This window comes from Lagopus muta, unplaced genomic scaffold, assembly GCF_023343835.1.
Source record: "Lagopus muta isolate bLagMut1 unplaced genomic scaffold, bLagMut1 primary scaffold_220, whole genome shotgun sequence".
Taxonomy (NCBI): Eukaryota; Metazoa; Chordata; class Aves; order Galliformes; family Phasianidae; genus Lagopus; species Lagopus muta.
In genome coordinates, this window is record NW_026040258.1 from 1 (window position 1) to 25,227 (window position 25,227).

Here is a 25,227-nt window from a genome sequence, read left to right on the forward strand (position 1 = left end):
ACAGGAGGACCTCCCCAAGTCCTCCAACCCCCTCCCAGCCCCACAGGAGGACCTCCCCAAGTCCTCCAGCCCCACTGAAGGACCTCCCCAAGTCCTCCAACCCCCCTCCCCAAGTCCTCCAGCCCCCTCCCACCCCCACTGGAGGACCTCCCCAAGTCTTCCAGCCCCACTGGAGGACCTCCCCAAGTCCTCCAACCCCCACAGGAGGACCTCCCCAAGTCCTCCAGCCCCACTGAAGGACCTCCCCAAGTCCTCCAACCCCCCTTCCAGCCCCACTGGAGGACCTCCCCAAGTCCTCCAGCCCCACTGGAGGACCCACCTCCCCACAATCCCCACCCCATAACCCCCCCTTCTCCCCCCCGCCCCACAACCCCACCCCACTGGAGGACCTCCCCAAGTCCTCCACCCCCCACTGGAGGACCTCCAGCCCCACTGGAGGACCTCCCCAAGTCCTCCAACCCCCTCCCAGCCCCACTGGAGGACCTCCAGCCCCCTCCCCAAGTCCTCCCACCCCCACTGGAGGACCTCCAGCCCCACTGGAGGACCTCCCCAAGTCCTCCAGCCCCCCTCCCCAAGTCCTCCAACCCCCCTTCCAGCCCCACTGAGGACCTCCCCAAGTCCTCCAACCCCCTCCCAGCCCCACTGGAGGACCTTCAGCCCCACTGGAGGACCTCCCCAAGTCCTCCAACCCCCTTCCAGCCCCACTGGAGGACCTCCCCAAGTCCTCCAACCCCCACTGGAGGACCTCCCCAAGTCCTCCAGCCCCACTGGAGGACCCACCTCCCCCACAACCCCCCACCCCATAACCCCCCCTTCCCCCCTTCCCCCCCCCCTTTCCCCCCCCCCGCCCCACAACCCCCCGCTCCTCCTCACCCTTCACTTCCTTCCTGCCGGCCGCTCCGCTCCGCGGCTCCTTGAAGCTACAAACGAAGCTCCTCCTTTTCTCCCCGGCCGTCAGTCGGACGAAGCTGAGTTTCACGGAGGACCCCGAGGCGACCCCCAAGATGGCGGAACTTCCGGTCCCATCCCAGGTGATGGAGGAAGGGACGGAAGGGGAAACCAGGCAGCCCAGGGCCGGGGGAGGGAAGGGCCGGAGCAGCAGGCGGACAGCGGGAACAGGCGGGGGGAGCCTGGGGGGGGGAATGGGTCGCATTGGCCCCATAGAGGCCGCCTGCCCCATAGATTGCCCTCTTCTGCCCCATAGAGGCCTTCCTGCCCCATAGATTCCCCCCTCCTGCCCCATAGATTTCTCTCTCCTGCCCCATAGATCTCTTCTGCCCCATAGATTCCCTCTACTGCCCCATAGATGCCATCTGTACCATAGATCTCTCCTGCCCCATAGATTCCCCTCTCCTGCCCCATAGATTTTGATCTCCTGCCCCATAGAGGCCTCCTGCCCCATAGATTGACCTCTCCTGCCCCATAGAGTCCTTGGCCCCATAGATTTCGATCTCCAGCCCCATAGATGTCTTTGGCCCCATAGATTTTGATCTCAGCCCCATAGATTCCCCTCTTCTGCCCCATAGAGTCCTCCTGCCCCATAGATTACCCCTCTCCTGCCCCATAGATTCCCCTCTCCTGCCCCATAGATGTCATTGGCCCCATAGATTTCCATCTTCTGCCCCATAGATTTCTGTCTTCTGCCCCATAGATTCTCTCTCCTGCCCCATAGATTTCCCTCTCCTGCCCCATAGATGTCCTTGGCCCCATAGATTGCCCTCTCCCTGCCCCATAGAGGCCTCCTGCCCCATAGATTGCCCTCTCCTGCCCCATAGATTCCTCTCTCCTGCCCCATAGATTCCTTTCTCCAGCCCCATAGATTTTGATCTCCAGCCCCATAGATGTCATTGGCCCCATAGAGGCCTCCTGCCCCATAGATTCCCCTCTCCTGCCCCATAGAGGCCTCCTGCCCCATAGATCTCTCCTGCCCCATAGATTCCCTCTCCTGCCCCATAGATTTTGATCTCCAGCCCCATAGATGCCATTGGCCCCATAGATTTCCCTCTCCTGCCCCATAGATGTCTTTGGCCCCATAGAGGCCTCCTGCCCCATAGATTCCCCCCTCCTGCCCCATAGAGGCCTCCTGCCCCATAGATTGCCCTCTCCTGCCCCATAGATTCCTCTCTCCTGCCCCATTAGATTTTGATCTCCTGCCCCATAGATGCCTTTGGCCCCACAGAGGCCTCCTGCCCCATAGATTTCCCTCTCCTGCCCCATAGATCTCTTCTGCCCCATAGATTCCCCTCTCCTGCCCCATAGATGTCTTTGGCCCCATAGATTTCCCCCTCCTGCCCCATAGATTCCCCTCTCCTGCCCCATAGATGCCATCTGTACCATAGATCTCTCCTGCCCCATAGATTCCTCTCTCCTGCCCCATAGATGCCATTGGCCCAATAGAGGCCTCCTGCCCCATAGATTTTGATCTCCAGCCCCATAGATGTCATTGGCCCCATAGATTTCCCTCTCCTGCCCCATAGATTGCCCTCTTCTGCCCCATAGATTCCCTTCTGCCCCATAGATTCCTCTCTCCAGCCCCATAGATGCCATTGGCCCCATAGATCTCTCCTGCCCCATAGATTTCCCTCTTCTGCCCCATAGATTCCTCTCTCCTGCCCCATAGAGGCCTCCTGCCCCATAGATTTCCCTCTCCCACCCCATAGATGTCTTTGGCCCCATAGATTTCCCCTCTCCTGCCCCATAGATGTCTTTGGCCCCATAGAGGCCTCCTGCCCCATAGATTTGCCCTCTCCTGCCCCATAGAGGCCTCCTGCCCCATAGATTGCCCTCTCCTGCCCCATAGATTTCTCTCCCCCTGCCCCATAGATTCCCCTCTCCTGCCCCATAGATGTTATTGGCCCCATAGATTTCCCCCTCCTGCCCCATAGATTCCCCTCTTCTGCCCCATAGATTTCTCTCTCCTGCCCCATAGATGTCTTTGGCCCCATAGAGGCCTCCTGCCCCATAGATTGCCCCCTCCTGCCCCATAGATTCCCTCTCCTGCCCCATAGATTTTGATCTCCAGCCCCATAGATGCCATTGGCCCCATAGATTTCCCTCTCCTGCCCCATAGATGTCATTGGCCCCATTGAGGCCTTCCTGCCCCATAGATTTTGATATCCTGCCCCATAGATGCCATCAGCCCCATAGATTTGGGTCTCCTGCCCCACAGACAGGCGGACAGCGGGAACAGGCGGGGGGAGCCTGGGGGATTGGGGGGGGGAATGGGTCGCCTTGGCCCATAGAGGCCTCCCTGCCCCATAGATTGCCCTCTCCCGCCCCATAGAGGCCTCCTGCCCCATAGATTCCCCCCTCCTGCCCCATAGAGGCCTTCCTGCCCCATAGATTGCCCTCTCCCGCCCCATAGAGGCCTCCTGCCCCATAGATTCCCCCCTCCTGCCCCATAGATTGACCTCTCATGCCCCATAGATGTCATTGGCCCCATAGATTTCCCTCTCCTGCCCCATAGATTTCCCTCTCCTGCCCCATAGATTCCCCGCTCCGTCCCATAGATGTCATTGGCCCCATAGAGGCCTCCTGCCCCATAGATTTCTCTCTCCTGCCCCATAGATCTCTTCTGCCCCATAGATTTCAGTCTCCTGCCCCATAGATGTCTTTGGCCCCACAGATTTCCCCCTCCTGTCCCATAGATGTCTTTGGCCCCATAGATTTCTGTCTCCTGCCCCATAGATTGCCCTCTCCTGCCCTATAGATTCCCTCTCCTGCCCCATAGATTTTGATCTCCAGCCCCATAGATGTCTTTGGCCCCATAGATTTCCATCTTCTGCCCATAGATTCCCCCCTCCTGCCCCATAGAGGCCTCCTGCCCCATAGATTTTGATCTCCTGCCCCATAGATTCCTCTCTCCTGCCCCATAGATTCCCCTCTCCTGCCCCATAGATGCCATTGGCCCCATAGATTTCCCTCTTCTGCCCCATAGATTCCCCTCTCATGCCCCATAGAGGCCTCCTGCCCCATAGATGCCATCTGTACCATAGATCTCTCCTGCCCCATAGATTCCCCTCTCCTGCCCCATAGATTCCCCCCTCCTGCCCCATAGATGTCTTTGGCCCCATAGATTTCCCTCTCCTGCCCCATAGATTTCTCTCTCCTGCCCCATAGATGTCTTTGGCCCCATAGAGGCCTCCTGCCCCATAGATTCCCCCCTCCTGCCTCATAGATTGCCCTCTCCTGCCCCATAGAGGCCTCCTGCCCCATAGATTGCCCTCTTCTGCCCCATAGATTCCCTTCTGCCCCATAGATTCCCCCCTCCTGCCCCATAGATTGACCTCTCATGCCCCATAGATGTCATTGGCCCCATAGATTTCCCTCTCCTGCCCCATAGATTTCCGTCTCCTGCCCCATAGATTCCCCGCTCCCGTCCCATAGATGTCATTGGCCCCATAGAGGCCTCCTGCCCCATAGATTGCCCTCTCCTGCCCCATAGATCTCTTCTGCCCCATAGATTTCAGTCTCCTGCCCCATAGATGTCTTTGGCCCCACAGATTTCCCCCTCCTGTCCCATAGATGTCTTTGGCCCCATAGATTTCTGTCTCCTGCCCCATAGATTGCCCTCTCCTGCCCTATAGATTCCCTCTCCTGCCCCTTAGATTTTGATCTCCAGCCCCATAGATGTCTTTGGCCCCATAGATTTCCATCTTCTGCCCCATAGATTTCCGTCTTCTGCCCCATAGATTCCCCTCTCCTGCCCCATAGATTTCGATATCCTGCCCCATAGATTCCCCTCTCCTGCCCCATAGATCTCTTCTGCCCCATAGATGTCATTGGCCCCATAGATTCCCCTCTTCTGCCCCATAGATGCCATATGTACCATAGATCTCTCCTGCCCCATAGATTTCCCTCTCCTGCCCCATAGATTTTGATCACCTGCCCCATAGATTTCCCCCTCCTGCCCCATAGATTCCTTTCTCCTGCCCCATAGATTTCCCTCTCCTGCCCCATAGATGTCTTTGGCCCCATAGATTTTCTCTCTTCTGCCCCATAGCTACAGCCGGACCCACAGTTCTGCCCCATAGATCTGTGCTGCCCCATAGATTCTGCCCCATAGCTCTCCCTGCCCCATAGATCTGTGCCCCACAGCTCTCCCTACCCTATAGGTACAGCTGGACCCACAGCTCTGCCCCACAGCTTTCCTGCCCCATAGATCCCTGCTGCCCCATAGATCTTTGCCCCATAGCTCTACCAGCCCTATAGCTACAGCCGGACCCACAGCTCTGCCCCATAGATCCCTGCTGCCCCATAGCTCTCCCTGCCCCATAGATTCTGCCCCACAGCTCTCCCTACCCTATAGCTACAGCTGGACCCACAGCTCTGCCCTATAGATCCCTGCTGCCCCATAGATCCTGCCCCATAGAGCTCCCTGCCCCATAGATCCGTGCTGCCCCATAGCTCCCTGCCCCACAGCTCTGCCCCACAGATCCGTGCCCCACAGCTCTCCCTGCCCTATAGCTACAGCCGGACCCACAACCCTGCCCCATAGATCCATGCTGCCCCACAGCTCTCCCTACCCTATAGCTACAGCTGGACCCACAGCTCTGCCCCACAGCTTTCCTGCCCCACAGATCCCTGCTGCCCCATAGATTCTGCCCCATAGCTCCCTGCCCCATAGATCCGTGCTGCCCCATAGATTCTGCCCCACAGATTTCTGCCCCATAGCTCTCGCTGACCCATAGCTCTGCCCCATAGATCCATGCTGCCCCACAGCTCTCCCTACCCTATAGCTACAGCTGGACCCACAGCTCTGCCCCATAGATCTCTCCCTGCCCCACAGATTTCTGCCCCATAGCTCTCCCTACCCTATAGCTACAGCCGGACCCACAACCCTGCCCCACAGATCCGTGCTGCCCCATAGATCCTGCCCCATAGATCCATGCTGCCCCACAGATTCTGCCCCACGGATTCTGCCCCATAGATTTCTGCCCCACAGGTCCATGCTGCCCCATAGATTCTGCCCCATAGCTTTCCTTACCCTACAGGTACAGCTGGACCCACAGCTCTGCCCCATAGATCCCTGCTGCCCCATAGATCTCTCCCTGCCCCACAGAATTCTGCCCCATAGCTCTCCCTGCCCCATAGATTCACCCCACAGCTCTCCCTACTCTATAGGTACAGCCGGACCCACAGCCCTGCCCCACAGCTTTCCTGCCCCATAGATCCACCCCACAGCTTTCCTGCCCCATAGATCTGTGCCCCACAGCTCTTCCTACCCCATAGCTACAGCCGGACCCACAGCCCTGCCCCATAGATCCATGCTGCCACCATAGTTCTACTCTGCCCCACTAATTTCTGCCCCATAGATCTCTGCTGACCCAATAGCTCTGCCCCATAGATCCGTGCTGCCCCATAGCTCTCCCTACCCTATAGCTACAGCCGGACCCACAACCCTGCCCCATAGATCCGTGCTGCCCCATAGATTCTGCCCCATAGATCCATGCTGCCCCATAGATCCACCACATAGCTCTGCCCCATAGATCCTGCCCCATAGATCCATGCTGCCCCACAGATTCTGCCCCACGGATTCTGCCCCATAGATTTCTGCCCCATAGATCCGTGCTGCCCCATAGATTCTGCCCCATAGCTTTCCTTACCCTACAGGTACAGCTGGACCCACAGCTCTGCCCCATAGATCCCTGCTGCCCCATAGATCTCTCCCTGCCCCACAGATTTCTGCCCCAAAGCTCCCTGCCCCATAGATCCGTGCCCCACAGCTCTCCCTACCCTATAGCTACAGCTGGACCCACAGCTCTGCCCCACAGCTTTCCCACCCCATAGATCCCTGCTGCCCCATAGATTCTGCCCCATAGATCTGTGCTGCCCCACAGCTCTCCCTACCCTATAGCTACAGCCAGACCCACAGCTCTGCCCCACAGATCCATGCTGCCCCATAGATTCTGCCCCATAGATTCGTGCTGCCTCATAGCTCTACCTACCCTAAAGCTACAGCTGGACCCACAGCTCTGCCCCATAGATTCGTGCTGCCCCATAGATCTCTCCCTGCCCCACAGATTTCTGCCCCATAGCTCTCCCTGCCCCATAGATCCCTGCTGCCCCATAGATTCTGCCCCATAGAGCTCCCTGCCCCATAGATCCGTGCCCCACAGCTCTCCCTGCCCTATAGCTACAGCCGGACCCACAACCCTGCCCCACAGATCCGTGCTGCCCCATAGATCCACCACATAGCTCTGCCCCATAGATCCTGCCCCATAGATCCATGGTGCCCCACAGATTCTGCCCCACGGATTCTGCCCCATAGATTTCTGCCCCATAGATCCGTGCTGCCCCATAGATTCTGCCCCATAGCTTTCCTTACCCTACAGCTACAGCTGGACCCACAGCTCTGCCCCATAGATCCCTGCTGCCCCATAGATCTCTCCCTGCCCCACAGATTTCTGCCCCAAAGCTCCCTGCCCCATAGATCCGTGCCCCACAGCTCTCCCTACCCTATAGCTACAGCTGGACCCACAGCTCTGCCCCACAGCTTTCCCACCCCATAGATCCCTGCTGCCCCATAGATTCTGCCCCATAGATCTGTGCTGCCCCACAGCTCTCCCTACCCTATAGCTACAGCCAGACCCACAGCTCTGCCCCACAGATCCATGCTGCCCCATAGATTCTGCCCCATAGATTCGTGCTGCCTCATAGCTCTAACCTACCCTAAAGCTACAGCTGGACCCACAGCTCTGCCCCATAGATTCGTGCTGCCCCATAGATCTCTCCCTGCCCCACAGATTTCTGCCCCATAGCTCTCCCTGCCCCATAGATCCCTGCTGCCCCATAGATTCTGCCCCATAGAGCTCCCTGCCCCATAGATCCGTGCCCCACAGCTCTCCCTGCCCTATAGCTACAGCCGGACCCCACAACCCTGCCCCACAGATCCGTGCTGCCCCATAGATCCACCACATAGCTCTGCCCCATAGATCCTGCCCCATAGATCCATGGTGCCCCACAGATTCTGCCCCACGGATTCTGCCCCATAGATTTCTGCCCCATAGATCCGTGCTGCCCCATAGATTCTGCCCCATAGCTTTCCTTACCCTACAGCTACAGCTGGACCCACAGCTCTGCCCCATAGATCCCTGCTGCCCCATAGATCTCTCCCTGCCCCACAGATTTCTGCCCCAAAGCTCCCTGCCCCATAGATCCGTGCCCCACAGCTCTCCCTACCCTATAGCTACAGCTGGACCCACAGCTCTGCCCCACAGCTTTCCCACCCCATAGATCCCTGCTGCCCCATAGATTCTGCCCCATAGATCTGTGCTGCCCCACAGCTCTCCCTACCCTATAGCTACAGCCAGACCCACAGCTCTGCCCCACAGATCCATGCTGCCCCATAGATTCTGCCCCATAGATTCGTGCTGCCTCATAGCTCTACCTACCCTAAAGCTACAGCTGGACCCACAGCTCTGCCCCATAGATTCGTGCTGCCCCATAGATCTCTCCCTGCCCCACAGATTTCTGCCCCATAGCTCTCCCTGCCCCATAGATCCCTGCTGCCCCATAGATTCTGCCCCATAGAGCTCCCTGCCCCATAGATCCGTGCCCCACAGCTCTCCCTGCCCTATAGCTACAGCCGGACCCACAACCCTGCCCCACAGATCCGTGCTGCCCCATAGATCCACCACATAGCTCTGCCCCATAGATCCTGCCCCATAGATCCATGCTGCCCCACAGATTCTGCCCCACGGATTCTGCCCCATAGATTTCTGCCCCATAGATCCGTGCTGCCCCATAGATTCTGCCCCATAGCTTTCCTTACCCTACAGGTACAGCTGGACCCACAGCTCTGCCCCATAGATCCCTGCTGCCCCATAGATCTCTCCCTGCCCCACTGATTTCTGCCCCATAGCTCTCCCTGCCCCATAGATTCACCCCATAGCTCTTCCTACCCCATAGCTACAGCCGGACCCACAGCTCTGCCCCACAGCTCTCCCTGCCCCATAGATCCCTGCTGCCCCATGGATCCCTGCTGCCCCATAGATCCATGCTGCCCCACAGCTCTGCCCCACAGATCCGTGCCCCACAGCTCTCCCTGCCCTATAGCTACAGCCGGACCCACAACCCTGCCCCATAGATCCATGCTGCCCCACAGCTCTCCCTGCCCTATAGCTACAGCTGGACCCATAGCTCTGCCCCATAGATCCCTGCTGCCCCACAGCTCTCCCTACCCTATAGGTACAGCTGGACCCACAGCTCTGCCCCACAGCTCTCCCTGCCCCATAGATCCCTGCTGCCCCACAGATTGCTGCCCCATAGATCTCTGCTGCCCCATAGATCTCTGCTGCCCCATAGATTCTGCCCCACAGATCCATGCTGCCCCACAGATCCACCCTATAGCTTTCCCTGCCCCATAGATGCTGCCCCATAGATCCATTCTGCCCCATAGATCCTGCCCCATAGATTCTGCCCCACAGATCTGTGCCGCCCCATAGATCCATGCTGGCCCACAGATTGCTGCCCCACAGATTCTGCCCCCCAGATCCATGCTGCCCCATAGATCCACCCTATAGCTCTGCCCCATAGATGCTGCCCCATAGATCTATGCCCCATAGATCCGTGCTGCCCCACAGATTCTGCCCCATAGATCCATGCTGCCCCATAGATGCTGCCCCATAGATCCACCCTGTAGCTCTGCCCCATAGATTCTGCCCCATAGATTCTGCCCCACAGATCCATGCTGCCCCACAGATTCTGCCCCACAGATCCATACTGCCCCATAGATCCACCCTGTAGCTCTGCCCCATAGATTCTGCCCCATAGATCTGTGCCCCATAGATTCTGCCCCATAGATCCGTGCTGCCCCACAGATTCTGCCCCATAAATCCATGCTGCCCCATAGATTCTGCCCCATAGATCCACCCTGTAGCTCTGCCCCATAGATCCGTGCTGCCCCATAGATTCTGCCCCATAGCTCTGTGCCCCACAGCTCTCCCTACCCTATAGCTACAGCCGGACCCACAGCTCTGCCCCATAGATCCGTGCTGCCCCATAGCTCTACCAGATCTATAGCTACAGCTGGACCCACAGCCCTGCCCCATAGATCCGTGCTGCCCCATAGATTCTGCCCCATAGATCCGTGCCCCATAGCTCTCCCTGCCCTATAGCTACAGCCGGACCCACAGCTCTGCCCCATAGATTCGTGCTGCCCCATAGCTCTATGCTGCCCCACTGATTTCTGCCCCATAGCTCTCCCTGCCCCATAGATTCACCCCACAGCTCTCCCTACCCTATAGCTACAGCCGGACCCACAGCTCTGCCCCACAGATTTCCCACCCCATAGATCCCTGCTGCCCCATAGATTCTGCCCCATAGATTCTGCCCCATAGAGCTCCCTGCCCCATAGATCCATGCTGCCCCATAGCTCCCTACCCCACAGATTTCTGCCCCATAGCTCTCCCTGCCCCATAGATCTGTGCCCCACAGCTCTCCCTACCCTATAGGTACAGCTGGACCCACAGCTCTGCCCCACAGCTTTCCTGCCCCACAGATCCGTGCTGCCCCATAGATTCTGCCCCATAGCTTTCCTTACCCTACAGGTACAGCTGGACCCACAGCTCTGCCCCATAGATCCCTGCTGCCCCATAGATCTCTCCCTGCCCCACAGATTTCTGCCCCATAGCTCTCCCTGCCCCATAGATTCACCCCACAGCTCTCCCTACCCTATAGCTACAGCCGGACCCACAGCTCTGCCCCACAGATTTCCCACCCCATAGATCCCTGCTGCCCCATAGATTCTGCCCCATAGATTCTGCCCCATAGAGCTCCCTGCCCCATAGATCCCTGCTGCCCCATAGCTCCCTACCCCACAGATTTCTGCCCCATAGCTCTCCCTGCCCCATAGATCTGTGCCCCACAGCTCTCCCTACCCTATAGGTACAGCTGGACCCACAGCTCTGCCCCACAGCTTTCCTGCCCCACAGATCCGTGCTGCCCCATAGATTCTGCCCCATAGCTTTCCTTACCCTACAGGTACAGCTGGACCCACAGCTCTGCCCCATAGATCCCTGCTGCCCCATAGATCTCTCCCTGCCCCACAGATTTCTGCCCCATAGCTCTCCCTGCCCCATAGATTCACCCCACAGCTCTCCCTACCCTATAGCTACAGCCGGACCCACAGCTCTGCCCCACAGCTTTCCTGCCCCATAGATCCCTGCTGCCCCATAGATTCTGCCCCATAGAGCTCCCTGCCCCATAGCTCTCCCTACCCTATAGCTACAGCTGGACCCACAGCTCTGCCCCACAGATCCATGCTGCCCCATAGATTCTGCCCCATAGATTCGTGCTGCCCCATAGCTCTACCTACCCTATAGCTACAGCCGGACCCACAGCTCTGCCCCATAGATCCGTGCTGTCCCATAGCTCTATGCTGCCCCACTGATTTCTGCCCCATAGCTCTTCCTGCCCCATAGATTCACCCCACAGCTCTCCCTACCCTATAGCTACAGCTGGACCCACAGCTCTGCCCCACAGCTTTCCTGCCCCACAGATCCCTGCTGCCCCATAGATCTGTGCCCCATAGCTCTACCAGCCCTATAGCTACAGCCGGACCCACAGCTCTGCCCCATAGATCCGTGCTGCCCCATAGCTCTCCCTGCCCCATAGATTTCTGCCCCATAGCTCTCCCTGCCCCATAGCTCTGTGACCCACAGCTCTCCCTACCCTATAGCTACAGCCGGACCCACAGCTCTGCCCCACAGCTTTCCTGCCCCATAGATTCTGCCCCATAGATCCATGCTGCCTCATAGCTCCCTACCCCACAGATTTCTGCCCCATAGCTCTGCCCCACAGCTCTACCAGCCCTATAGCTACAGCCGGACTCACAGCTCTGCCCCATAGATCCATGCTGCCCCAAAGCTCCCTGCCCCATAGCTCTCCCTGCCCCATAGATCCGTGCCCCATAGCTCTCCCTACCCTGTAGGTACAGCTGGACCCACAGCTCTGCCCCACAGCTTTCCTGCCCCATAGATCCCTGCTGCCCCATAGCTCTACCCTGCCCCACTGATTTCTGCCCCATAGCTCTCCCTGACCCATAGCTCTGCCCCATAGATCCGTGCCCCATAGCTCTCCCTACCCTATAGCTACAGCCGGACCCACAACCCTGCCCCATAGATCCGTGCTGCCCCACAGCTCTCCCTACTCTATAGGTACAGCTGGACCCACAGCTCTGCCCCACAGCTCTCCCTGCCCCATAGATCCATGCTGCCCCATAGATTCTGCCCCACAGAACCGTGCTGCTGCATAGATCTCTGCTGCCCCATAGATTCTGCCCCATAGATCCGTGCTGCCCCACAGATTCTGCCCCATAGATCCATGCTGCCCCATAGATCCGTGCCCCATAGCTCTTCCTACCCCATAGGTACAGCCAGACCCACATCTCTGCCCCATATATCCGTGCTGCCCCACAGCTCTCCCTACTCTATAGGTACAGCTGGACCCACAGCTCTGCCCCACAGCTCTCCCTGCCCCATAGATCCATGCTGCCCCATAGATTCTGCCCCACAGATTGCTGCCCCACAGATGCTGCCCCATAGATCTCTGCTGCCCCACAGATTCTGCCCCATAGATCCATGCTGCCCCATAGATTCTGCCCCATAGATCCACCCTGTAGCTCTGCCCCATAGATCCATGCTGCCCCATAGATCTATGCCCCACAGATTCTGCCCCATAGATCCACCCTATAGCACTGCCCCATAGATTCTGCCCCACAGATCTGTGCTGCCCCATAGATCCACCCTATAGCTTTCCCTGCCCCATAGATTCTGCCCCACAGATCCGTGCTGCCCCATAGATTCACCCCCCCCCCCCCCCCCCCCCCCCATTTTGGGTCTAAAAGCGGCGTTTTTGGGTCCCTTACCTCCGGATTTTTGGTGCGGCTGAAAAACGGCGATTTTGGGTCAAAAAAACGGCGATTTTGGGGGGCTGAAAATGGCGATTTTTGGGGGGATGAAAAATGAGGGATTTTGGGTTAAAAAATGGCGATTTTGGGTCAAAAAATGGGGATTTTGGGGGCTGAAAATGGTGATTTTTTGGTGAACTAAAAATTGGGGTGAAAAATGAGGGATTTTGGGTCAAAAAATGGCGATTTTTGGGAGGATGGAAAATGAGGGGTTTTGGGGTGAAAAAACGGCGATTTTGGGTCAAAAAATGGGGATTTTGGGGGCTGAAAATGGCGATTTTTGAGGGAGGAAAAGGATGAGAAATTTTGGGTGAAAAAATGATGATTTTGGGTCAAAAAATGGCGATTTTGGGGATCTGAAAATGGTGATTTTTGGGGGAGAAAAATAGGAGAGATTTTGGGTGAAAAAACGGTGATTTTGGGTCAAAAAATGGCGATTTTTGGTGAACTAAAAATTGGGGTGAAAAATGAGGGATTTTGGGTGAAAAAATGAGGGATTTTGGGTCAAAAAATGGCGATTTTTGGGAGGATGAAAAATGAGGGATTTTGGGTCAAAAAAATGGGGATTTTGGGGGCTGAAAATGGCGATTTTTGAGGGAGGAAAAGGAAGAGAAATTTGGGGTGAAAAAATGATGATTTTGGGTCAAAAAATGGCGATTTTGGGGATCTGAAAATGGTGATTTTTGGGGGGAGAAAAATAGGAGAGATTTTGGGTGAAAAAGTGGCGATTTTGGGTAAAAAAAATGGGGATTTTGGGTCAAAAAATGGGGATTTTGGGGGCTGAAAATGGCGATTTTTGGTGAACTAAAAATTGGGGTGAAAAATGAGGGATTTTGGGTCAAAAAATGGCGATTTTTGGGAGGATGGAAAATGAGGGATTTTGGGTGAAAAAATGGCGATTTTGGGTCAAAAAATGGGGATTTTGGGGGCTGAAAATGGCGATTTTTGGGGGGGAGAAAAATAGGAGAGATTTTGGGTGAAAAAGTGGCGATTTTGGGTAAAAAAAATGGGGATTTTGGGTCAAAAAATGGGGATTTTGGGGGCTGAAAATGGCGATTTTTGGTGAACTAAAAATTGGGGGTGAAAAATGAGGGATTTTGGGTCCAAAAATGGTGATTTTTGGGAGGATGGAAAATGAGGGATTTTGGGTGAAAAAATGACGATTTTGGGGATCTGAAAATGGTGATTTTTGGGGGAGAAAAATAGGAGAGATTTTGGGTGAAAAAGTGGCGATTTGGGGTGAAAAAACGGCGATTTTGGGTCAAAAAAAGGCGATTTTGGGCATCCAAAATAGCGATTTTTTATCGCATTGAATCCACGCTGTTTTGGGTCAAAAAACGGCGATTTTGGGTCAAAAAAGAACGGAATTTTAGGTCAAAAATGGCGATTTTTGGTTAAAAGCAAAAAAATGAGTGTCTTGGCTTTAGATTTTGGGTCAAAAAACGGCGATTTTGGGTCAAAAAACGCCGATTTTGGGTCAAAAAATGGCGATTTTAGGCATCCAAAATAGCGATTTTTGGTCGCATTGAATCCGTGCTGTTTTGGGTCAAAAAACAGAGATTTTGGGTCTCCAAAAATGGCGATTTTTGGTTAAAAGCAAAACATGAGGATCTTGGCTTCAGATTTTGGGTCAAAAAACGGCGATTTTCGGTCAAAAAATGCCGATTTTGGGACAAAAAATGCCGATTTTAGCATCCAAAATAGCGATTTTTGGTCGGGTTGAATCCATGCTGTTTTGGGTCAAAAAACGGCGATTTTGGGTCCCCAAAAATGGCGATTTTTGGTTAAAAGCAAAACCTGAGGATCTTGGCTTCAGATTTGGGGTCAAAAAAATGCCGATTTTCGGTCAAAAAATGCCGATTTTGGGTCAAAAAACGGCGATTTTAGCATCCAAAATAGCGATTTTTGGTCGTGTCGAATCCACGCTGTTTTGGGTCAAAAACCGGCGATTTTGGGTCTCCAAAAATGGCGATTTTTGGTTAAAAGCAAAACCTGAGGATCTTGGCTTCAGATTTTGGGTCAAAAAACGGCGATTTTCGGTCAAAAAACGGCGATTTTGGGTCAAAAAAAGGCGATTTTAGCATCCAAAATAGCGATTTTTGGTCGGGTTGAATCCGTGCTGTTTTGGGTCAAAAAACGGCGATTTTGGGTCAAAAAAGAAAAGAGATTTTGGGTCAAAAATGGTGATTTTTGGTTAAAAGCAAAACCTGAGGATCTTGGCTTCAGATTTTGGGTCAAAAAAAACGGCGATTTTGGGTCAAAAAATGCCGATTTTAGGCATCCAAAATAGCGATTTTTTATCGCATTGAATCCACGCTGTTTTGGGTCAAAAAACGGCGATTTGGGGTCAAAAAAGAACGGAATTTTAGGTCAAAAATGGCGATTTTTGGTTAAAAGCAAAACCTGAGGATCTTGCCTTCAGATTTTGGGTTGAAAAACGCCGATTTGGGGTCAAAAAACGCCGATTTTGGGTCAAAAAATGCCGATTTTAGCATCCAAAATAGCGATTTTTGGGTCGCGTTGAATCCATGCTGTTTTGGGTCAAAAAACGGCGATTTTGGGTCTCCAAAAATGGCGATTTTTGGTTAAAAGCAAAAAATGAGGATCTCGCCTTCAGGTTTTGGGTCAAAAAACGGCGATTTGGGGTCAAAAAATGGCGATTTTGGGTCAAAAAATGCCTATTTTAGGCATCCAAAATAGCGATTTTTGGTCGGGTTGAATCCATGCTGTTTTGGGTCAAAAAACGGCGATTTTGGGTCAAAAAAGAACGGAATTTTAGGTCAAAAATGGCGATTTTTGGTTAAAAGCAAAACCTGAGGATCTTGGCTTCAGATTTGGGGTCAAAAAACGGCGATTTTGGGTCAAAAAAAGGCGATTTTAGGCATCCAAAATAGCGATTTTGGTCGTGTTGAATCCGTGCTGTTTTGGGTCAAAAAACGGCGATTTTGGGTCTCCAAAAATGGCGATTTTTGTCCCTGAGCACCGCCCCCAAATCCCCCGATACCAAAATTACCCAAAAAGCCCCAAATGGACCCAAAACGGTGATGAAAAATTGCCCAAATTTGGGCAGATTTCACCCGAAATCGAAAACGGGGAGGAGGGGAAAAAAAAAAAACCCAAAATCGCCGTTTTTGGACCCAAAAAAAACCCCAAATTTGGGCAAATTTCAGCTGCTCAAAATTTGCATTTTTTGTCAATGCCAAAAAGCCCCAAATTTGACCCAAAATTAGTGATTCGAAAGATCAAAATTTGGGCCAAAAAAACCCAAATTTGGGCAAAAATTGGAATTTGAAACTTGGAATTTTGGGTCCAAAAAACCCAAATTTGACCAAAAATTGGAATTTTCAGCTCTAAATTTTGGGTCCAAAAAGCCCAAATTTGGGCAAAAATTGGAATTTGAAACTTGGAATTTTGGGTCCAAAATCCCAAATTTCACCAAAAATTGGAATTTTCAGCTCGGAATTTTGGGTCCAAAAAGCCCAAATTTGGGCAAATTTCAGCTGCTCAAAATTTGCATTTTTTGTCAATGCCAAAAAGCCCCAAATTTGACCCAAAATTCGTGATTCGAAAGATCGAATTTTGGGCTAAAAAGCCCAAATTTGGGCAAAAATTGGAATTTGAAACTTGGAATTTTGGGTAAAAAACCCCCAAATTTAACCAAAAATTGGAATTTTCAGCTCGGAATTTTGGGTCCAAAAAGCCCAAATTTGGGCAAATTTCAGCTGCTCAAAATTTGCATTTTTTGTCAATGCCAAAAAGCCCCAAATTTGACCCAAAATTCGTGATTCAAAAGATCGAAATTTGGGCCAAAAAAACCCAAATTTGGGCAAATTTGAACGGTGTAAAAATTGCTTTTTTTGGGGTCCAAAAAGCCCAAATTTGACCAAAAATTGGAATTTTCAGCTCTGAATTTTGGGTCCAAAAAGCCCAAATTTGGGCAAAAATTGGAATTTTCAGCTCTAAATTTTGGGTAAAAAAAAAAACAAAATTTGACCAAAAATTGGAATTTCCAGCTCTGAATTTTGGGTCCAAAAAGCCCAAATTTGGGAAAAAATTGGGATTTGAAACTTGGAATTTTGGGTCCAAAAACCCAAATTTGACCAAAAATTGGAATTTTCAGCTCGGAATTTTGGGTAAAAAAGCCCAAATTTGGGCAAATTTCCCAAAAATCTCCATTTCCAGTTTCATTTTGGGGCCAAATCCCCAAATTTGATCATTTTTGTCTCATTTTTCCTATAAAAAGACCCAAATTTGACCAAAAATTGGAATTTTCAGCTCAGAATTTTGGGTCCAAAACCCCAAATTTGACCAAAAATTGGAATTTTCAGCTCAGAATTTTGGGTCCAAAACCCCAAATTTGACCAAAAATTGGAATTTTCAGCTCTGAATTTTGGGTAAAAAAAAAACAAAATTTGACCAAAATTTGGAATTTTCAGCTCGGAATTTTGGGTAAAAAAACCCCAAATTTGGGCAAATTACCCAAAAATCTCCATTCCTGATTGCGATTTCCGACTAATTAAGGCCTCCTCCTTAATTAACCCTGCTCTTAATTAGCCCCTCCTCTTAATTAACCCCTCCTAATTAACCACAAGTTCCCCAACGCTACTCTCACTCTGACTGTAGCAACACCTCACCTCCTTCCTCAACCCCCCTTAATTAACGCCCCCTACTAATTAACCCCCTCCTTCATTAACCCTCCCCTTAATTAACCCCTCCTCCTAATGAACACCCCTATTAATTAGCCCCTCCTCTTAATTAACCCCTCCTAATTAACCACAAGTTCCCCAATGCTACTCTCACTCTGACTGTAGCAACACCTCACTTCCATCCTCAACCCCCCTTAATTAACATCCCCTACTAATTAACCACCCCCCCTTCATTAACCCTCCCCTTAATTAACCCCTCCTCCTAATGAACACCCCTATTAATTAGCCCCTCCTCTTAATTAACCCCTCCTAATTAACCACAAGTTCCCCAATGCTACTCTCACTCTGACTGTAGCAACACCTCACTTCCTTCCTCAACCCCCCTTAATTAAAACCCCCAACTAATTAACCTGTCCTCTTAATTAATACCCCTCCTCTTAATTAACACCTCCCCCCAACTAATTAACCCCTTCTAATTAACCCCAATGTCCTAATTAACCCCAATGTCCTCCATTCCTACACTGACTACAGCACCGCCATCACCTCCATCTTCCTCCATCTTCCTCCCCCCTAATTAACCCCCCAACTAATAAACCCTTCCTCTTAATTAACACCTCTCCTCTTAATTAACCTCTCCTCTTAATGAACACCCCTCTTAATTAGCCCTTCCTCTTAATTAACCCCCTCCTAATTAACCCCAATGTCCTAATTAACCCCAATGCCCTCCATTCCTACACTGACTACAGCGCCGCCATCACCTCCATCTTCCTTCCCTGTTCCTCTCCCCTTCATTAACCCCCCTACTAATTAACCCCCCAACTAATTAACCCCTCCTCTTTATTAACCCCTCCTCTTAATGAACACCCCTCTTAATTAGCCCTTCCTCTTAATTAACCCCTCCTAATTAACCCCAATGCCCTCCATTCCTACACTGACTGCAGCACCCGCCATCACCTCCATCTTCCTCCCCCATTCCTCCCCCTTAATTAACCCCCCAACTAATTAACCCCCCAACTAATTAACCCCTCCTCTTATTTAACCTCTCCTCTTAATGAACACCCCTCTTAATTAACCCTTCCTCTTAATTAACCCCTCCTAATTAACCCCAATGCCCTCCATTCCTACACTGACTACAGCACCGCCATCACCTCCATCTTCCTCCCCCATTCCTCCCCCTTAATTAACCCCCCAACTAATTAACACCCCAACTATTTACCCCCTCCTCTTAATTAACACCCCTCCTCTTAATTAACACCTCTCCTCTTAATTAAGCCCTCCTAATTAACCCCAGTGTCCTAATTAACCCCAATGCCCTCCATTCCTACACTGACTACAGCACCGTCATCACCTCCATCTTCCTCCATATTCCTCCCCCCCTAATTAACCTCCCAACTAATAAACCCCTCCTCTTATTAACACCTCTCCTCTTAATTAACCTCTCCTCTTAATGAACACCCCTCTTAATTAGCCCTTCCTCTTAATTAACCCCCTCCTAATTAACCCCAATGTCCTCCATTCCTACACTGACTACAGCACCGCCATCACCTCCATCTTCCTCCATCTTCCTCCCCCTTAATTAACCCCCCAACTAATTAACACCCCAACTAATTAACCCCCCCAACTAATTAACCCCTCTCCTCTTAATTAACCTATCCTCTTAATGAACCCCTCCTAATTAACCCCAATGTCCTAATTAACCCCAATGTCCTCCATTCCCACACTGACTACAGCACCACCATCACCTCCATCTTCCTCCATCACCTCCATCTTCCTCCATCTTCCTCCCCCCTAATTAACTACAAATCACTTCCTCCCCCCTCTAATTAACTAATTAACACCCCCAGCTAATTACCCTCTCTTAATCACCCCCAGTATCCACCAGCAGCCCCACCGTTTACCCCATCCATCCCTGCTGCGAAGAGGTGGAGGCCGGCACCAACGTCACCATCGGCTTCCTCGTCACCTCCTTCATCCCCCCTCCCATCACCCTAATTAACCCCCTTTCTTAATTAAAACCCCCAATTAATTAACCCCTCCTCTTCATTAACACCCCCCCTCCTCTTAATTAACCCCTCCTAATTAACCCCAATGTCCTAATTAACCCCCATGTCCTCCATTCCTACACACGAAGTGCCGCCATCACCTCTGGCTTCGTCTTCATTCCTCTCCCCTTAATTAACCCCCCAGCTAATTAACACCCCAACTAATTAACCCCCCCAACTATTTAACCCCTCCTCTTAATTAACACCCCAATGACCTCTTAATTAACACCTCTCCTCTTAATTAACCCCTCCTAATTAACCCCAATGTCCTCCATTCCTACACTGACTACAGCACCACCATCACCTCCATCTTCCTCCATCTTCCTCCCCCTTAATTAACCCCCCAACTAATTAACACCCCAACTAATTAACCCCCCCAACTAATTAACCCCTCTTCTCTTAATTAACCTCTCTTCTTAATTAACACCTCTCTTAATTAGCCCTCCTAATTAACCCCAATGCCCTCCATTCCTACACTGACTACAGCGCCGCCATCACCTCCATCTTCCTCCCCCATTCCTCCCCTTAATTAACCCCCCAACTAATTAACACCCCAACTAATTAACCCCTCCTCTTAATTAACACCCCAATGGCCTCTCAATTAACACCCCTCCTCTTAATTAACACCTCTCCTCTTCATTAACCCCTCCTAATTAACCCCAATGTCCTAATTAACCCCAATGCCCTCCATTCCTACACTGACTACAGCACCGCCATCACCTCCATCTTCCTCCATCTTCCTCCATCTTCCTCCATCTTCCTCCATCTTCCTCCCCCCTAATTAGCTAAACCCCCCCCCCCAATGAACTAATTAACACCCCCAGCTAATTACCCTCTCTTAATCACCCCCAGTATCCACCAGCGGCCCCACCGTTTACCCCATCCGTCCCTGCTGCGAAGAGGTGGAGGCCGGCACCAACGTCACCATCGGCTTCCTCGTCACCTCCTTCATCCCCCCTCCTGTCTCCGTCACCTGGGCTACAGGCGGAAGCTCAGCAGAGACGACTCTGCCTGTTGTCAACTCCGATGGTTACTACAGCCTCGTCTCGGCCCTCACTTTGCCTGTGGAGGAGGCCAAGAGCAACGAGTTCACTTGTACGGCGCTGCAGGAGTCGTCCCAGCTGAGCGACAGCAGCAGCATCAGTCTGGGGGGTGAGTCTGGATTGGGGAGGGGGGGGGTCGGACTGTTGGTTTGCAGGGGGGGCCTCCAGGAGGGGAGGATGGGCCTCCAGGGGGGTGTGGAGGTGACAATGGTCCTCCAGGAGGGCAGGATGGGCCTCCAAGGGGTGAAGATGGTCCTCCAGGGGGTGAAAAGGGGAGGATGGTCCTCCAAGGGGTGAAGATGGTCCTCCAGGGGGTGAGGTGGTGAGGATGGTCCTCCAGGGGGTGAGGATGGTCCTCCAGGAGGAGAAAATGGTCCTCCAAGAGGTGAAGATGGTCATCCTGGGGGTGAAAAGGGGAGGATGGTCCTCCAGGGGTTGAAAAGGGGAGGATGGTCCTCCAAGGGGTGAAGATGGTCCTCCAGGGGGTGAAAAGGGGAGGATGGTCCTCCAGGAGGAGAAAATGGTCCTCCAGGGGATGAGGAAGTGAAGATGGTCCTCCAGGAGGTGAAGATGGTCCTCCAGGGGGTGAGGATGGTCCTCCAGGAGTAGTTCGAGTGTTGGTAGAGTGGGGGGTCCTCCAGGAGGGGAGGATGGGCCTCCAGGGGGTGAGGATGGTCCTCCAGGAGGTCAGAATGGTCCTCCGGGGGGTGAAAAGGGGAGGATGGTCCTGCAGGAGGAGAGGAGGTGAGGATGGTCCTCCAGGAGGAGAGGATGGTCATCCTGGGGGTGAAAAGGGGAGGATGGTCCTCCAGGAGGAGAAAATGGTCCTCCAGGGGATGAGGAAGTGAAGATGGTCCTCCAGGAGGGGAAGAGGTGAGGATGGTCCTCCAGGAGGGGAGGATGGGCCTCCAGGGGGTGAAGATGGTCCTCCTGGGGGTGAAAAGAGGAGGATGGTCCTCCAGGGGGTAAAAAGGGGAGGATGGTCCTCCAGGAGGAGAAGATGGTCCTCCAGGAGGAAAAAATGGTCCTCCAAGAGGTGAAGATGGTCCTCCTGGGGGTGAGGAGGTGAGGATGGTCCTCCAGGAGGAGAGGATGGTCCTCCAAGGGGTGAGGAGGTGAGGATGGTCCTCCAAGGGCTGAAGATGGTCCTCCAAGGGGTGAGGATGGTCCTCCAGGGGGGGGAGGATGGGCCTCCAGGGGGTGTGGAGGTGACAATGGTCCTCCAGGAGGTGAAGTTGGTCCTCCAGGAGGTGAGGTGGTGAGGATGGGTCCTCCAAGAGGTGAGGATGGTCCTCCAGGGGGTGAAGAGATGAAGATGGTCCTCCAGGAGGTGAAGTTGGTCCTCCAGGGGGTGAAGAGATGAAGATGGTCCTCCAAGGGGTGAGGATGGTCCTCCTGGGGGTGAAAAGGGGAGGATGGTCCTCCAGGAGGAGAAAATGGTCCTCCAGGGGGTGAGGAGGTGAGGATGGTCCTCCAGGGGGTGAGGATGGTCCTCCTGGGGGTGAAGAGGTGAGGATGGTCCTCCAGGAGGTGAAGTTGGTCCTCCAGGAGGTATGGAGGTGACAATGGTCCTCCAGGAGGTGAGGATGGTCCTCCAGGAGGTGTTTGAGTGTTGGTGGGGTAGGAGGTCCTCCAGGAGGAGAGGATGGTCCTCCAAGAGGTGAAGATGGTCCTCCAGGGGGTGAAGTTGGTCCTCCAGGGGGATGAGGAAGTGAAGATGGTCCTCCAGGAGGTGAAGAGGTGAGGATGGTCCTCCAGGAGGGGAGGATGGGCCTCCAGGGGGTGAAGATGGTCCTCCAAGGGGTGAAAAGGGGAGGATGGTCCTCCAGGAGGAGAAAATGGTCCTCCAGGGGGTAAAGTTGGTCCTCCAGGAGGTCAGAATGGTCCTCCAAGGGGTGAGGTGGTGAGGATGGTCCTCCAGGAGGAGAGGATGGGCCTCCAGGAGGTGAAGTTGGTCCTCCAGGAGGAGAAAATAGTCCTCCAGGAGGTGAAAAGGGGAGGATGGTCCTCCAGGAGGTGAAGTTGGTCCTCCAGGAGTTGAAAACAGTCCTCCAGGAGGTGAAGTTGGTCCTCCAGGGGGTGAAGTTGGTCCTCCAGGAAGGGAAGTTGGTCCTCCAGGAGGTGAAGTTGGTCCTCCAGGGGGTGAAGTTGGTCCTCCAGGAGGTGAAGTTGGTCCTCCAGGAGGTGAGGATGGTCCTCCAGGAGGTGAAGTTGGTCCTCCAGGAGGTGAAGTTGGTCCTCCAGGGGGTGAAGTTGGTCCTCCAGGGGGTGAAGTTGGTCCTCCAGGAAGGGAAGTTGGTCCTCCAGGAGGTCAGAATGGTCCTCCAAGGGGTGAGGTGGTGAGGATGGTCCTCCAGGAGGAGAAAATGGACCTCCAAGGAGTGAGGATGGTCCTCCAGGGGGTGAGGATGGTCCTCCAGGAGGAGAGGATGGTCCTCCAGGAGGGGAAGTTGGTCCTCCCAGGAGTTGAAAACAGTCCTCCAGGAGGTGAAGTTGGTCCTCCAGGAGGTGAGGATGGTCCTCCAGGAGATGAAGTTGGTCCTCCAAGGGGTGAGGATGGTCCTCCAGGGGGTGAAGTTGGTCCTCCAGGAGGTGAGGATGGTCCCTCCAGGAGGGGAAGTTGGTCCTCCAAGGGGTGAGGATGGTCCTCCAAGGGGTGAGGATGGTCCTCCAGGAGGTGAAGTTGGTCCTCCAGGAGGTGAAGTTGGTCCTCCAAGGGGTGAGGATGGTCCTCCAGGAGGTGAAGTTGGTCCTCCAGGAGGAGAAAATGGTCCTCCAGGAGGTCAGAATGGTCCTCCAGGAGGTGTGGAGGTGACGATTGTCCTCCAGGAGGAGAGGATGGTCCTCCAAGGGGTGAAGATGGTCCTCCAGGAGGGGAAGTTGGTCCTCCAGGAGGTCAGAATGGTCCTCCAGGAGGTGTGGAGGTGACGATGGTCCTCCAGGAGGTGAAGTTGGTCCTCCAGGGGGTGAAGTTGGTCCTCCAGGAGGGGAAGTTGGTCCTCCAGGAGGTGAAGTTGGTCCTCCAGGAGGTGAAGTTGGTCCTCCAGGAGGTCAGAATGGTCCTCCAGGAGGTGTGGAGGTGACGATGGTCCTCCAAGGGGTGAAGTTGGTCCTCCAGGAGATAAAGCTGGTCCTCCAAGGGGTGAGGATGGTCCTCCAAGGGGTGAGGATGGTCCTCCAGGAGGTGAAGTTGGTCCTCCAAGGGGTGAGGATGGTCCTCCAAGGGGTGAGGATGGTCCTCCAGGAGGTCAGAATGGTTCTCCAGGAGGTGTGGAGGTGACGATGGTCCTCCAGGAGGTGAAGTTGGTCCTCCAGGAGGTGAGGATGGTCCTCCAGGAGGGGAAGTTGGTCCTCCAGGAAGGGAAGTTGGTCCTCCAGGGGGTGAGGATGGTCCTCCAAGGGGTGAAGATGGTCCTCCAGGAGGTGAAGTTGGTCCTCCAGGAGGTGAGGATGGTCCTCCAAGGGGTGAGGATGGTCCTCCAAGGGATGAGGATGGTCCTCCAGGGGGTGAAGTTGGTCCTCCAGGAAGGGAAGTTGGTCCTCCAGGAGGTGAAGTTGGTCCTCCAGGAGGTGAAGTTGGTCCTCCAGGAGGAGAAAATGGACCTCCAAGGGGTGAGGATGGTCCTCCAGGTGGTGAAGTTGGTCCTCCAGGAAGGGAAGTTGGTCCTCCAGGGGGTGATGTTGGTCCTCCAGGAGGTCAGAATGGTCCTCCAGGAGGTGTGGAGGTGAGGATGGTCCTCCAGGAGGTGAAGTTGGTCCTCCAGGAGTTGAAAACAGTCCTCCAGGAGGTGAAGTTGGTCCTCCAGGGGGTGAAGTTGGTCCTCCAGGAGGTGAAGTTGGTCCTCCAGGAGGTGAAGTTGGTCCTCCAGGAGGTGACAATGGTCCTCCAGGAGGTGAACTTGGTCCTCCAGGCGGGCTTTCCTGCCTGTCGGCGGTGTTGGGAGGTCCTCCAGCATCTCCCATCCGCCTGCTGGCCGGATTTTGGGGGGTCCCTCCACCCACCTGAGGTCGCCCCCCTTTTCTGCCCCACAGAACAGTGCACCAGCCCCAGCCTTCCGAAAGTGACCCTCCTGAGCGACCCTACCCAGGACGACCCCGAAGGCCGCGTCCTCCTCGTCTTGCCTGGTGGAGGGCTCTGACCTGAGCAACATTAACATCCAATGGTTGGAGGGCGGGGAGGAAGTGAGCCCCGAAAGAGAGGATGTCAGCTGTTCCACCTGCACGGACGAGAAGTCGAAGCAGTGGAGCCGCATCAACGTCACCCGGAAGGATTGGGATGCTGGGAAGGTGTTCGGATGTCAGGTGACCAATGAGAAAACGCAAGAAGAGGTCACGGCCACCATCAGCAACGATTGTAAAGGTGATGGGGGGGGGGGGTTGGGGGGCTTGGGGGGGTTTGGGGGGTGGTTGGAGGAGTTTGGGGGTGGTTGGAGGACTTTGGGGGTGGTTGGAGGACTTTGGGTGAAGGGTGGAGGACTTTGGATGAAGGTTGGAGGACTTTGGGGGTAGTTGGAGGACTTTGGAGGTGGTTGGAGGACTTGGGATGAAGGTTGGGGGTGGTTGGAGGACTTTGGGTGAAGGTTGGG

General features: G+C 53.7%; 1 protein-coding gene and 2 long non-coding RNA genes across 4 annotated transcripts; 1 reads left to right on the plus strand and 2 right to left on the minus strand.

Annotated features, from left to right (window-relative positions):
• Positions 1-873: 873 nt before the first annotated feature.
• On the minus strand, positions 874-5,003 carry LOC125687794 (LWamide neuropeptides-like; the record flags this gene model as incomplete). The annotated part of the gene is made up of 6 exons (XM_048933057.1): positions 4,760-5,003; positions 3,918-3,943; positions 3,816-3,854; positions 2,991-3,072; positions 1,939-2,782; positions 874-1,186 (listed from the first exon to the last, which is right to left on the minus strand). Coding segments are annotated over exons 1-6 (1,522 nt in total), but the record flags the coding sequence as incomplete, so codon positions are not given.
• Positions 5,004-18,790: 13,787 nt separating this feature from the next.
• LOC125687795 (uncharacterized) lies at positions 18,791-20,180 on the minus strand. The gene is made up of 3 exons (XR_007374406.1): positions 20,007-20,180; positions 18,976-19,205; positions 18,791-18,811 (listed from the first exon to the last, which is right to left on the minus strand). It is a non-coding gene; the product is annotated as an uncharacterized LOC125687795 (long non-coding RNA).
• A 760-nt stretch (positions 20,181-20,940) lies between these two features.
• LOC125687797 (uncharacterized) lies at positions 20,941-24,688 on the plus strand. Of its 2 annotated transcripts, XR_007374408.1 has the most exons (6): positions 20,941-20,984; positions 21,135-21,606; positions 22,847-22,867; positions 23,910-23,985; positions 24,091-24,271; positions 24,532-24,688. It is a non-coding gene; the product is annotated as an uncharacterized LOC125687797 (long non-coding RNA). The 2 variants fall into 2 exon arrangements; XR_007374407.1 differs by having other exon boundaries at positions 20,943-21,606.
• The last annotated feature ends 539 nt before the right edge of the window (positions 24,689-25,227 follow it).